Genomic DNA, 14,742 nt, shown 5'->3' on the forward strand with positions numbered 1-14,742 from the left:
TAGTGAGGGTGTCCACTTCCATGGGAATACCCTGCAACTCATATACTCATTCCACTTGCCACGAGGAGGTCTTCGGACTCATTGTATGAGGTCCACCTGGCTGACTTTGTTACAATCACTATAAAGGAGAAAGCGAGGACTGCAGATGCTGGAGATCAGAGCTTAAAAATGTGTTGCTGGAAAAGTGCAGCAGGTCAGGCAGCATCAAAGGAGCAGGAGAATCGACGTTTCGGGCACGAGCCCTTCTTCAGGAATGAGGAGGGTGTGCCAAGCAGGCTAAGATAAAAGGTCGGGAGGAGGGACTTGGGGGAGGGGTGTTGGGAATACGATAGGTGGAAGGAGGTTAAAGTGAGGGTGATAGGCCAAAGAGGAGATGGGGACAGAGAGGTTGGGAAGAAGATTGCAAGTCAAGAAGGTGGTGCTGAGTTGGAAGGTTGGGACTGAGAAAAGGTAGGGGGAAGGGAAATGAGAAAGCTAGAAACATCTGCAGTCCTCCCTTGTGGTTGGAGGGTTCCTAGGCGGAAGATGAGGCGCTCTTCGTCGAGGCGTTGTGTTGCCATGGTCTGGCGATAGAGGAGGCCAAGGACCTGCATGTTCTTGGCGGAGTGGGAGGGGGAGGTAAAGTGTTCAGCCACGGGGCGGTTGGGTTGTTTGGTGAAGGTGTCCTACAGGTGTTCTGCAAGTAGGCGGCCTGTCTCCCCAATGCACCCGATGTAGCCTCCTATACATTGGGGAGACAGGCCACCTACTTGTTTCAGAGAACACCTCTGGAACACCCGCACCAACCAACCCAACTGCCCCGTGGCTGAACACTTTAACTCCCCCTCCCACTCCGCCAAGGACATGCAGGTCCTTGGTCTTCTCCATTGCCAGACCATGGCAACACGACGGCTGGAGGAAGAGCGCCTCATCTTCTGCCTAGGAACCCTCCAACCACAAGGGATGAATGCAGATTTCTTCAGCTTTCTCATTTCCCCTCCCCCCACCTTTTCTCAGTCCCAACTCTCAGACTCAGCACCGCCTTCTTGACCTTCAATCATCTTCCTGACCTCTCCGCCCCACCCCCTCTCCGGCCTATCACCCTCACCTTAACCTCCTTCCACCTATCGTATTCCCAACGCTCCTCCCTACCTTTTATCTTAGCCTGCTTGGCACAACCTCCTCATTCCTGAAGAAGGGCTTATTCCCGAAACGTCAATTCTCCTGGTCCTTTGATGCTGCCTGACCTGCGCTTTTCCAACAACGCATTTTTAAGCACAATCACTACAAATCCAAGAGAAAAACTACTGGCTGCTTATGGGGCAAATTATGTTTGACTAACTGGATTGATGAGTTAACAGGATGAATAATGTGTATATGGAGTTTTCAAAACGGTAGATGAAATACCATAATAAGTTTGTTAACAAAAATTAAAACTCCTATAATAAAGTCTGCAGAAGCAGAATGGATACAAAATGAATTTAATGCCCAGAAAAAGTTAGCATTTGTAATGAATAACTGTTTTTCATGCAAATATGAAAGTAAGAGTTTAGCGGTTCTTGTGGGTCAGTCGTGTGTCCCTAGGCTAAAAATTCAGAGTTGAAGCCTATTCGTTGTGGTGTATCATAACATCTTAACAGGTCAATTAAAACTTGCTTAAAAAAATCACATTTTGCTGAATGCTTTTCTTGCATTCTTCAGAACAATTTGCAAAGAAATCGATTTAAGGAGAAAACCAACATTGCATTGAATGAGAATGCTGGTTCGTTTGCAAGTGGATTCTGATTGGTAGAGATATTGCCATGGAAAGTGCCTGGAGAGTAACTGTCAACCAGGAACTGGCACATTGTTTTAAGATTTTAAAAATTTATTTTATTCTTTGTTTTTGCTTGAAATTTTTGATCAAGGCACTTTGTTAATTTAAATTCTGTGCAGCACAACCTTAATTAACTTGCTCATAATCTAAATCATGGAGCATGGGTAGGTATCATTCTGATAAATCTACATTGCACTCACGTGCTAATACCTGCTGCTTAAAGTATGGCACTTCTTGAAGTACTCCCGCAGTTAATATAGATGTAGCATAATTTTTTTTGTCCTCCAAAGGTCAGTGTCCATTAACCTTCATGATTATTTTCTCTGTGCACTTGATATTTTGATGGTATGTACATGAAACTTTTAAGTCTGTTCTAGTTTATTTTGGAAAAATGCAATTGAATTTATATGATGTATACTCAATGAGTGGTTAAGGTTTGGCATGCATTGTCTGGTACGATGGATATTGTTTAAAACAATTCAATAGTGACCTTCAGTGGGGATTGGATAAATATTTCAAGAAGGAGAAATGACAAGAATTTGGTGAAAGAACAGAGGAGTGGAGCTAACTGGATTGTTTTTCAAAAGTGTCAGTGTAGACTTGATTAAATGGCCGCCTCTTGTGGTATAATACCTGTGACATTTGTGATGTGTGCATTCCTGTCTGCAAGCACTTGTCCACAATTGCAATGGAAACTGAATATCGTATTTTTTAAAAATGAGAATGCCGTTCATATGCCACAATGTGGAAAGTCAAATGTGAACATTTTATTGGAGTGTTTTATTGATGAGTCAATTTAAACATTATGCTATTTTTTTCCTGCAGCATTTGAAATTTCTAATGGATTACCAACATTTTAACCAAAATAAGATCAGTAAATTAAGCCATAATTCTCAGCAGCTGGAGACTTTGTAGTTGTATTATATTGGAAATTTGTTTGAACTGCCAGAAATTACTGAGCATTTCAGCACAATAGTTGGGGAGCATTTACACATTTGATCTTCATAGACCTTTGTTTTATGGAAAATAGGAATGTAGGGTTCACTTTTTCAAACTCTTACGTATTTTTAGAACGGTTGCAGTTGTAGTCTGAAACTGGATGATACCCAAAAATTGGATGCAACGAACTTCAACTTAAACCAGCAAATCAAATGTCAATTGAAATTATTTAATTTATGTTTCCCTTTGATCGTGCGGCTCATTTTCCAGCAGAAATGATGTGGTCATGCTTATAGAGCATAACATGGTAAACATTAAAAACTGAAGGTATCGGTTCTCTATAACTGAGTACATTTTAATTCTTTCTGCTCAGCGTCAAAAAAATGGCTTTTCATGAAAGCTGATCATATTTGAGAAGGGATCAAAAGTGTGGATGATGGTGAAAGAGTCAATCAATACTTCAAAGTGCAAAAAAATTGCTGAGGTTTCAAAACATTAGTTCAGTGCAATAGATAAACATAAACTAAGAGAGCCAAAAATGCCTTGGACAGAAAATTATTGACAACTGTTCAGGTTCAGGAACAATTGTGAAACTAAATTTACAAAATTATTTGCTGCATTGAACCTAGTAAATAGTAGGAGCTATATGTGAAAACTATATAGGAACCTTTCGTTAGAAGGAACACTGAATCCTTTGGGCTTCTTCAGCAATGTCTCTTTTTGTTTTAGAATTCTAACTAGTGTTCAATACACAATGTAGTTGCCAAATGTAATACTTGTGTTTGTAATTTGTTTGGTACCAAGTAAATGAATTTGTGCCTTTTAACTTTTGTATGTTGGACTATTTATTGGACTATTTCAGGAGTTATGAAAGACAACTTGCAAAATTCAAGTTTTTGCCTGAGACTATTGTTTTTGCCAAGAATGAGAACTTATAGCCAAAATATATTTCTAATCAGGAGAAATACACAGTTCCATAGGTTAAAGCATATGCATGTTAATGGAAGGACATGACATGCCTGAATTCTTGAGTGTAATTTTTTGATGATAGGCCACTTAAACTTTGGAATGAATCATTGAACTTTTTTGCTCAAAAGTTGATTTTCCTGCTCCTTTGATGCTGCCTGACCTGCTGTGATTTTCTAGCACCCCACACTCAACACCAGCCCTTCTATCCCAATTTCATATCTACCATTACAGAATATTTGCTTGCTGTTTGAACAGTATAATTGGTATTTTTCAGATATAATTAATGGATCATGGCATCATGTTATCGTTATTAGCGAAGGCAGTAAGGACTGCTTTTCCGATTAACCTTTTTGCAACTTTGGGTGTGAAACCAACAGATGACCTCTGCTCAAGCCCCAAAACTTAGCAATTCAAAGTTTCCTCAAATTATTTGAAGACCAGCCTTATAAGAGATGTGAAGTGTGCAGTCTTTGCATTGATGCCCGTATTTTCATTCAAACAGAAGAATTCAGGAATTATTTGATAGCATTTAATATTATAAAAGGAGAAACAGTAGATGGAAGCAAATTATATTTCCAGCAGTTGAATCTACAAGAGGAGACATGGACAAAAAATGAGACTTAAGATTTTTCACATTAAGGATCACGAGGCTATGGATTTCATTAGATTTGTTATTTAAAAAGAGGCCATACTAACATTTTTTAAAAGTTTAGATCGTTTCAGGTCTCCTGAAGCTTTGCTTGATTCTCAAAGAAAAAGCAAAAAATAATTCCCATATTTCCCCCTTTAATTTGCAGAAGATTTATTGTTCAGAAAATTGTTTGGTTAGGAAGAGATCATTGGTTTATGGTTGTAGGCTGTTCAACTCCTTGTGTCAAGCTGATAACCTATGGTATCCACAACCGGTCACAATTATTGTGCTGTTGCTGATTGAACTTGCTCTGCAAGCACACCCCTGTTCCATACCATCTTATCTCTCCTGTCCAACTGTTTGAAAAACAGCAGTGCAAATATGACTCTCGATGAGTTCCAGTAATTTGTTTTTAAAAGTGAAGCAATTCCTTTCATAGCCCTTGGTTTTAAAACCATTCTGTTCTTATTTGAGTTCACATTCAAAAATAAAGGAAAAATAAATAGATGTGGTCTTTACAGCCTGAACTGTAACCGCTGTCCCTCTTTGGGTAATCCCACTGATCTCTTTGTGTCTTGCCGGCATTCTCAAAGGAGCGTTTCGGTGTGCTTTCAATATTTTCTGCGAAGCAACAATTTTGCCCTCTCTTGTACTCATGCCCACTAAGCGCAATCACTTGGAGTTAATCTTCCTGACTGTTTTAGACTATACAGCTGATCAGCTATCGATACCTTTCCCCAATCCCCCAGAATGTCTGTTCACTTGAAAGTGTGGCCCTAAATTTTAGCTAATTTACATGCATTAACATCATTGTGAAATTGGAAACTTAGTACATGGGTGACAACCTGCACCTATGGACTCCTATTTTTGTGACCATACCTTCCACTACCAGGTCCACCCAAACTGTGGTGAAGTAATCCATGTCTTCTTTGGCCTGATCTAGCCCACCCCATCTCTGTAATCAACAATTCACTGAGAACTTTATATTGCTGCAACTCTGAATTCTTGTGATCTCCCACTTTCTTCATCCATGATTGGCAACCACGCTTTCAGCCAAGTAGGCCTTGAGGTTTGGGATTTGATCACTAAATCTCTCTGCCTCTCCTCCCTTAAGACCTTAAAATGCAGCTCTTCAATTAAGCTTTTGTGATCCTCCTAAAGTGGCATGCTTCTAATAGCTATGCACTAAATAGTGAAGTCAGTCTGGATCCTTGCAGCCAAGGGACACATGTGGCCAACTGTATCTCACTGGATGGCAGCAAAAAGGTCAGATTAGAGTTGAGAATAGCCCCACTGATTTCCTATTTCCCATTTCCTTATGTTGATGGAGGAAGCATTGTACATTTAAATTTGTTGTGGTATTTAAGGAAAAAGTGTAAGCAAAACATTTCCATTCATTTAAGTCTTGATGTTGGAATTCCTTACTGCCAAGGGAGTTGCCAAGAGTAAATCTGTCCAAGAATTGTAAATAATTACAGAATCAAGAAAGAACTAGTTTAAAATGCATTTTCCAGTCTCTGCTTCATTGATTCTTTGGAATTCACTTTTAGATCTGAGTTTGATTTCATTGTAGATCACTATTAATGCATTTCCAATATAAATGTTTATACCTACTGAAATTCACAATTACCTTTTGCATTTCTTCCATCATTTCTCGCCATGTTGTATATACCAAATACAGAGAAGGAATAACTATTTAATTGTTTTCTTGGTCCCTAGATGATGAAGTTTGCTTGGGATAACTACAGGCAATATGCATGGGGGACCAATGAGCTCAAACCATTGTCGAAGAGTGGACATGCAAGTGGCTTATTTGGTGAGTGATTTGTGAAATAATTACTCTGTAGCACAGATGTATTGTCAAAACAGTTGGTATGTTTATTAATGTAAGAAAATTGCAGTCAATTAAATAAAAGTTGAATATACATCAGTCCTTTTAGTGAAAAGCTTTGAAGATTATAATTCATAGTCAATCTGTTATATAATTTTCATGTTCAGTAAAGTGTACAGACTAAAGCAGGGGTAATATTAGAACTGGGCTCAGGTTGGGGACATAATTAAACCAATGTGGATGGGATGGGTGTGTATAATGGAATTATTGGGCAGGGGTAAGGTGATAATGGACCAGCATGTAGTATTGAGGATGAGTTAATGGAACCACTTTTTGGTTTGAAGAGAAAAATGCAATTACTAAAAGAATTAGAACTAAAATTATGATTTTAAAAATGAATTCCCAAATTTTGGAAGAAACCCAGTCCATCCTTTTGAGCAGTGTTTGTTAAAGGAGTCCAGCCCTCAGGTCTTGTCTTGCAAAACACTGTTAGAATAACAGTTTTGCTGTTTCTTTCAACCACATTTTTTAAGCAGTCTTAGTCACTGCTGTGCTGTTATTGCCTTGGCCAAATGTTGCATCCTGGTTTCTTGAGCCTTTCTTTCAAAAAGTAGATTCATCTCCAATCCAAGGGTCTCTTGTGCTTTCTTTAGTTTCAGAAGATTACATGGTTCTGCTTCTTCCATCGTCTTGCAAGCTGACCACTTTTTTGTAGTTTTACTGGCCTTTCAGAATCTATAATCTCAAATAGGCCCTTTCACTGAGCTGCTGGGTGTTGGAACAAGAAGCAAAACTCATTTGTCCTGATTGAACTCCCTTGCTGTGTGCTGTCTTTTATAATATATCCATTATTTTTCTGGGCCTTTTTTTTTCAAACATTCCCTTAGGAGTGACTACTTCTACTTCTCCCTTATTTTCAGGATGTGTTCCAGCACATTCCAAGAGGGCTAATGATTTCCTCTCATTCTTCCTTAACATCTAGAAGACCATGGGGTTGTTTCCCATAAGAAAGCTTCAAATGTGAAAATCCCCAGAGACCTGTGGAACTTTCTGAATTGCAAACATTACCTACGGTAATAAGACACCCCTGTTCTTGGCATCTTTTAAACATAGTTTTCAAAGTATTATTGAAACACTCTATCACTCTCATCAGTCAAGGAATGATGCACTGAGCTTCATTGAATAGTAATCTTGTCTTAATGCATACAGATCATAATTAATGTGAGACCTATGAAAATCTCTCCAAGAATTCCTACTCTGAAAAACACCTTTATGATTAATTGGCAATATTTTTGATGCCATATTATTTGAGGGATACCTAGTCATGTAATCAACTCTCAGGAGAATATACTTGCAATCTCCTAGCAAATCCTTCTCGAGACCCCACAAGGCTGATTGCAATTGTTGCAAATGGTAGATTGATTTATGGTTAAAGGGACTGATGGAGTGCAGAACTGAAGATTAAATCTTGCCAGTTGACATTCTGAATAAGAATTACAGTATGATTTGAGTTCTTTATAAATCCCTGGTCAAAATTTTTAGAAATATTTTCTGCAGATACTTTTCTATCCATAAGCTTATCTATCCAACAACCATTTATCGCTTCCTCATCAAAGAGATCGCAATCTCTATCACAGTTTCTTGCTGCACAGCAGAACTCCCTCCTAGAGTCTTGGAGAAGATTCCCGTTTTGATTGGGAATGATAGGGCATGGTGATGTACCGATATTGCCAATGGGCTAGCAGTACAGAAAACTAGACTAAATGCTCTTGGGGCATAGGTTCAAATCTCACCATGATGGATAGTGACATTTGAATGTAATTGATCAATCTGAAATTAAAAACTAACCCAGTAGTGACGATGAAATCATCGTGGATTTTCATTGAAAACCCATGTCATTCTAGTGGCATTTGGAGAAGGAAACTCTGCCATCCTTACTTACCTGGTCTGATTCGCATGTGACTCCAGGTGGCCTCGCGAGCCATTCAGTTGTATCTCACTGCTACAAAATCTGATAAAAGAAATGAAATTGGACGTACTATCCAGCATCAGTCATGGCATCAGCAATTATAATGGCACACACATTTTTGTCAACCCTGCAAAGTCCTGCTTTGTAACATTTGGGTGTTTGTGCCAAAATTAAGAGGACTGAATTACAGACTAATCAAGCAACAGTCTGACATAGATAATCTAAGACATTCTCAACCATAGCTGTCACACACAGACATTCAGTCCCACTGAGAGGGTAGAGCCGGCAGAGGCTGTGCTACAGTGGTATACCACAAGGAGAGAGTTGCTTTTGGAGTCACCCATTGGAATCTCATGCCATCTGTTCAAAAATGAGCAAGGAAACCTCCTGTTGATTAGCACCTATCACCCCAAGTCTGCTGTTGCATCTGATCTCCATGTTAAATGGCACTTGGAAGGATGTATTGAGGGTGGCAAGAATGTCCATCAGTATGGCTCAGTAGTGCCTCTACCAACCGACCTGGTCAATTCCTGAAGGATGTACTTGCTGAAGATATAGTCTAGTAGCTCTTGAGGGAACCATCAAAAGGGAAAATAGTACTTGACCTCATCCTCCCCAATCTAACTGCTGCAGATGCGTGGGTCCATATTATTTGTAGGAGTGGCAACCTTTATTAAGAAGATGTTCTGCCTTCCGCTGAAGGTACTCTTTAGGTATTTTTGAATGGTGTAGATTTAAAACAGATGTAACAACTCTAGACTGAACAGTCATGAAGTATTATGGGCTATCAGCAGCAGCAGCAGCAGAATTCAAACACAGATTGTAATTTAATTAACCAGCATATCCCCCATTCTATCATTATCATCAAGCTAGAGGATTAGTTGAAAGCAAAATATGGTGGATGCTGGAAATTTGTAATAAAAGCATAGTTGACATCCTGTTTTTAGGCGTGTCTGGTGCTGCTCCTGGCACATTATCCTGCACTCTTTATTGAACCAGGGTTGAAAAGCTGTCAAGGCCTTCCTGAGGCTGCAGAAGAGACTTACTGGAATAATAGCAGAAATAAAGAATGCAGCTACCAGTGGAGATGAGAGAAGTGAGGATTGTTTTTGTTAAATTGGTGAAGGTTAAAAGGAGATTTAATACAGAAGCTCAGAATCATGAAGGGTTTTGATAAAATTTAATATAGAGAAGCTATTTTTCATGGCGGAAGGATCAGAAACCAAGGGGAATTACAGTAATTGGTAAATTAACCATAAGCGAATTGAGGAGTCCTTGTTTTTAAATATTAAAAATTATGATATGGAATGCGCCATCTGAAAAAATTGTGTAAAAACTTGTAAACAAGTTCAAGAGGTATTTAGAAGGTAATTGATTCCATTGACTCCAAGGGCAGAAAACTAGAGGACTATTATTAGAAAGTAGGAGAATGAGATGAATTGGATAGCTCTTTCAAAGAGCCTGTGGCTGAATTTTGCATTTTATTTTTTGGCAGACTCCAAATTATGCCAGATTTTTGGGAGACTTTTTGTCACGTGGTCTAGTGAGCTTTCACACCACATCTGGCTGAAATCACTTCATTAAATACTCCACCCTTCTAGCATTCATTACATCTGATTTCAGTCCCTTTTTAACCATGTACCATTCCCAGAACAAGTTGCCACTTGGCAATACACCAAAGGACCCTTGTCCTTGCACCATTTTTTGAAAGGTTGCTGTGCAGCTGGGCAAATGTTAGCAATCTAACATCACCTCTTCCCAGCAATGTCAAAGCTTATCAGCCGCAAAGCTGCACTCCAATGGCGAGCACACAGCATGGCTGACTTCCCCTCACACATACAAGCCTCTTTTTTTTCTCACCGTTTGCTGTATAACCATTACATCACACACTATCTACCTGTAGCTTTATCTGTCTGAATATCTGTCTAAGTCAGCACTGCCCTATCCCCAATGCCCACTTGCAGTTTATCATTGTGTAGCAGAGGAATATCAAATGCAGGCAGGTAATTGGATGCATCAGTATGCAAATAAAATCAATAGAAAATGAAGTTTGCCCCAATAGTGCAAACCATGATCAATGAATATTTTTCAGTCCACAATTAGTGTGTTGCACCCAGTACTCATCTGTTGGAAGTCTGTGTCAGTGAGTTTCTTTCTGGCTTGCAGAGTATGGTGCCACTGAGCTCTGTCATGGATAATGACAGCCTCCTCTTCAACAGTGTCATAGAGATGTACAGCATGGAAGCAGACCCTTCGGTCCAACCTGTCCATGCCAACCAGATATCCCAACCCAATCTAGTCCCACCTGTCAGCACCCAGCCCATATCCTCCAAACCCTTCCTATTCATATTCCCATCCAAGTCCCATTAAATGATGCAATTGTACCAGCCTCCATCACATCTTCTGGCAGCTCATTCCATACACATAGCACTCGTTGCGTGAAAAGGTTGCCCCGTAGGTCTCTTTTATATCTTTCCCCTCACCCTAAACCTATGCCCTCTAGTTCTGCCTCATCCTCCTCCTCAGAAGACGTCCTCCAGTTTTTCTGGCACATCACCTCATTGTCTAATCGAGGTATGCAGAGTACAGCATACTAGGATTATGTGGCACACTCTGTACAGACTGGACTGGTTTTGGAGGGGATCTCCAGTACAAACAGTGGAACTGCATCTTCAACAGCCCTATCGTGTGCTTCATCACTGCCCTGGTCGAGGCATTGGTGGCATTAAACCTGCACTCCACATCAGTCAGGTATTGCACAATGCTGTTATGAGCCATAATTACTGTTGGTAGCTTTTGTTCCCCATAACCAGTCTTGTCAAACACCTGGACCCTCAAATGCACCAGATACTAGTGAATGCTTCAGAATGCAGGAGTTGTGGCAGCTGCCAGAGTAGCAGGCATACAAACCTGGGAAGTGATGAGTGATTATAGATCATGTGTAAATGGAGAGAAACATCTTCCTGTAGATAAGTTCGGCACATGTGATATAGCTTTCAGTGGCATGAGTGCAATTGATGGGACCTATACCTGGTGAACTCCACTATGTTCCTAGAGTCTGCTACCTAGCCTACAGCACTGGCATCATCATTAAAGAATAAAGTGAATCTGTGTGACTTTACACAGTTGACATCAGTCAGTGTCTTGATGCATTTGTGGGTGCATGACTGAAAAATCCCACATTGGTCATCTGTTGCTCATTGGAAGTAGCCAGTCGTGCAGAAGTTCAGAGTGGCAGTGACATTCACAGCCACTGGGAGAAACAATCCTCCAGCCCTCCAGCATTTGGCAGTATTCTGTCACAGTTCCATATGGAGCCAGTGTTGGTACTCCACTCGCACATTTCTAAGTAATTAAAGAAGGACTGAAAATCTATGGGCCTTCTGTACATTCCACATGTCCAGAGGGGTCCTGACAGATAATGACCTTCTCCTGAGTTAAGTGCTTCTTGTCTTTGCAGCTGCCTGGCTTTGCTCTTGGTCTAATATGCTCATAGGCACAGCATGGCAAGGTATGTAGCTAAAGGGATGCACGTTGATGTTAAGAAAGCAAGCAGGCATCCCTCAGAAGCAGTCTGCTCCCGTGCACAAAGTGTCCTTGCAACAGCTTTTCAACGCTAGTTGCAGTTGCTCCCTGCAGTTTGGCCCTGTGCCTCCTAAATGGTCATCCATTATGTTGGAGAAGTGTCATGATGGGGTTGAGTTCAACATGCTGGATGGACTTTGGGTGCATACAACTGATACCTGTGAATTGTGCCTCAAGTTGCAGTTTCGTTATTGACAGCTTAATTGTCGTTTGGACCAGGCAACAAGCTCTCTCAGCTAGGTATCTGCTCTTGTTTCTGTATTGCGTTTTCAGCTTGTTTGAATTTGTTAAGATAGAAACTCATATTAATGAATTGAGTTGGGCCATCAACAAGGCATTTAACAAACAATAACCCTTCCTGATTGGCAACTCACCATTGCCTATTGGGAAACTGCACATGCCGCTTGTGAAAAACATAAAAAGTGGAATGAGATGCTTCTGATGTCGAGATGGACTTTGCAGCACTAATCTAATTCTGTCTCAAATTTCACCATAGCCCATATTGCTCTGACTCCTGTAAGATTCTGTGTTATGATTCTAAAGATGAAACAATTTCTGGCATAAAGCAATGTATTCTCTAGTTAATAACTCTTGTCAGTAACTACAAGAGGAAGTTTTAGAAAATATAGCTGAAGTCATTACTCTATAAATTTTCTTATATTGTAATCTTTGCTTTTATAATGAGAACACTTGGGAGTTGTATCAATAGAGACAGGTGGCCTGATATGTATTTCTCCAAATGAGCATATAGAAGGAGCAAGGAAGGGATGTGTCAGATCTTTCAAATTAACCTCAAAACCTTGCCAAATCCAGACAATAGTTCATGACATCTTCGACTGTCTGTGAAGTATAAATCATTCAGGAGCTGGCCCAGCTGTGTGAAAATTACAGATAGGATATCTGCCTCTGCAGTGGGGCTAGATAGATTAGAAGTGTATGGTGTGTGCTTGCTATCTGCATTCTTATCCTATGCTGGTGAGACAAACTTGTCCCAATTATTATCTTTTTTCAGTTCTAACACTGACTGAGGAATGGAATTCTGGGCCTTTGCACCTCAGCGGTATATTTCATCTGGTTAAAGAGTCTTTTTGTTGCATGTCCGTTTCGACATATGCCATAGACCCCCTGTAAGGGAGTGCGCATAGATAAAGACAATAAATCAGAGACATCTCTTGAAAAACAAAAGTTTGTTCAGCTGTGAGCAAGATGAACTACATTGGATAACTAAAACCCAAAAGAACTGTGGATGCTGGAATTCAAAAACAAAAACAGAAATTGATGTATAAACTTAGCCGGTCTGGCAACATCTGTGGTGACAAAGTAGTGTTAACATTTCAGATCCAGTGACCCTTCTTCAAACTTGTTCTGTGTTGTATACTAGATAACTACTGACCAAGTGACAAGCAAAACTACCTGATCTTTAGTCCTGTTGGGTCCTTTACATTATTGTTGAGGAGATAGAGACTTTGGTTTCAGATTTCAGGCAGCAATTGTGACGTTGTAAACCTCTCTGCGCACTGCTTCAATGGTACTCCCTATGTACCATACTTTGCTCATTCAAGATTACCTCCTTTAGCACCTCAGAATTACTGCACCCAAGTGTCATATTTTGTAGAACGTTATAAAAGTCTGGGCTGGGATGAGGTTTTGGTAGAAGTCTGCAAAGCTAATCTCAGCATCTTGTTCATCTTTTATACTTTTCACAAGGGGTGTGGTGAGTTTGTCAGTAGGCAGTGACGAGTTGCTAATTAAGAGGGATTATTAGCTTAATTGCCTATTGACTGCCCAACTTGCCTTTATTAATATTTGACCTTCTGTCTTTGGAATTCACCAGTCTGGACATTGAGAAAGTTTGACATGGAATCCTAAGTAAAAACTTTGTGAATTGATCACACTGTTGCTCCATGTGGGGTACCAGGCCTTAAAATCTCTGAGCATGTTCAATGAGCACCAACCACATGGACCCAACTCTTTGGACACCAGCATCTGATATGTGCCAGCCTCTAAGAACGTTCATGGCACATCTCTCATCCACTCTCAGGATGCTTGTGCATTTCATTGCTGCACCAGCAACAATCACTGTAATGCAGCAGCAAGGACTATTATGAGTTCAGGGGTATGCACCAAGCTCATGGTCTGGACCAAGCTGCATCTCCAGGTTCTTTTTTGCTGTCATAGTCCTCATTGATTCTGAGCCTATCTAGATACAGTATCTTTGCCTTACATTGCTTTGCTTTTTTACACTGCCTGTTCAGTCAGAGATACCAGGCTCATTATTTCTGTCTTGTTTTGTGGTTTAGCTTGAACACAAGGGAAGGTTATCATGTTTGTTAGCAGTCCTCAGTAAAGTCAAGGGGGATAGCCTTTGGTCAGGGGGTCTCCGTACAATAAGTCAAGGGCAACCTCTGATATCATTCAAGGGAGTTGGAAGCAATCAAGCAGCCACTTGAGGTGGTTACAGCTAGGATGCTCTGCATGTAAATGGAAGAGAGCAAAATATGAGGCAGCCCATCACTCGTCTTTGGTTTTTGTACCCTATTGTGAGCCTGTTTTCCTCCTAGAATGAGAGGTAGGTAGGAATTAAGGCAGATAATAGTGGATGTCACAGCTGCTACATTTGGTGCAGGTGGGAATGTATTCAGAGTGAGTGATTAGGCAGCATAAAGGATGTTCAGTATTTGTGCTGTCAGGGATTGGGGTGGTTGAGAGCAAGTGGAGAACATTTTGCCTGCAATAATGTGCGGTATAGCATGGGTCTTGGCAGGAAATATGTACTGGAGCAGAGATAGTGATGTGAAGTATCAGATGATGGTGAGATTTAAGGCTGGTGGGGTGAAGAAGGTCATTGACATTTGTATAATAGTGGGCATTACTCCAAATGGCTGAAACTGTTCCAATCCATGTTGCATAATCTAGTGTTGAGGATTCCACTGTTGAACCCTGTGGAAGAGGAAGTCCAATCTCAAGGTTACCCAGACAGCAGAATCTTGAAATTCTTGCCCACACCACAGGTCTCCGATTTT

At 40.4% G+C, this 14,742-nt stretch overlaps 1 protein-coding gene across 3 annotated transcripts in view; it reads left to right on the plus strand.

Annotated features, from left to right (window-relative positions):
* The window catches only part of LOC132830126 (mannosyl-oligosaccharide 1,2-alpha-mannosidase IA-like), a 132,405-nt gene that overhangs the window by 24,239 nt on the left and 93,424 nt on the right, over nt 1–14,742 (plus strand). For all 3 annotated transcript variants that reach the window (XM_060847626.1, XM_060847627.1, XM_060847628.1), the window contains exon 2: nt 6,054–6,150. In XM_060847626.1, the coding sequence (XP_060703609.1) occupies nt 6,054–6,150 (97 nt within the window). The remainder of the gene's footprint in view (nt 1–6,053; nt 6,151–14,742) is intronic.

This window comes from Hemiscyllium ocellatum, chromosome 30 (genome assembly GCF_020745735.1).
Source record: "Hemiscyllium ocellatum isolate sHemOce1 chromosome 30, sHemOce1.pat.X.cur, whole genome shotgun sequence".
NCBI classification, from domain to species: domain Eukaryota; kingdom Metazoa; phylum Chordata; class Chondrichthyes; order Orectolobiformes; family Hemiscylliidae; genus Hemiscyllium; species Hemiscyllium ocellatum.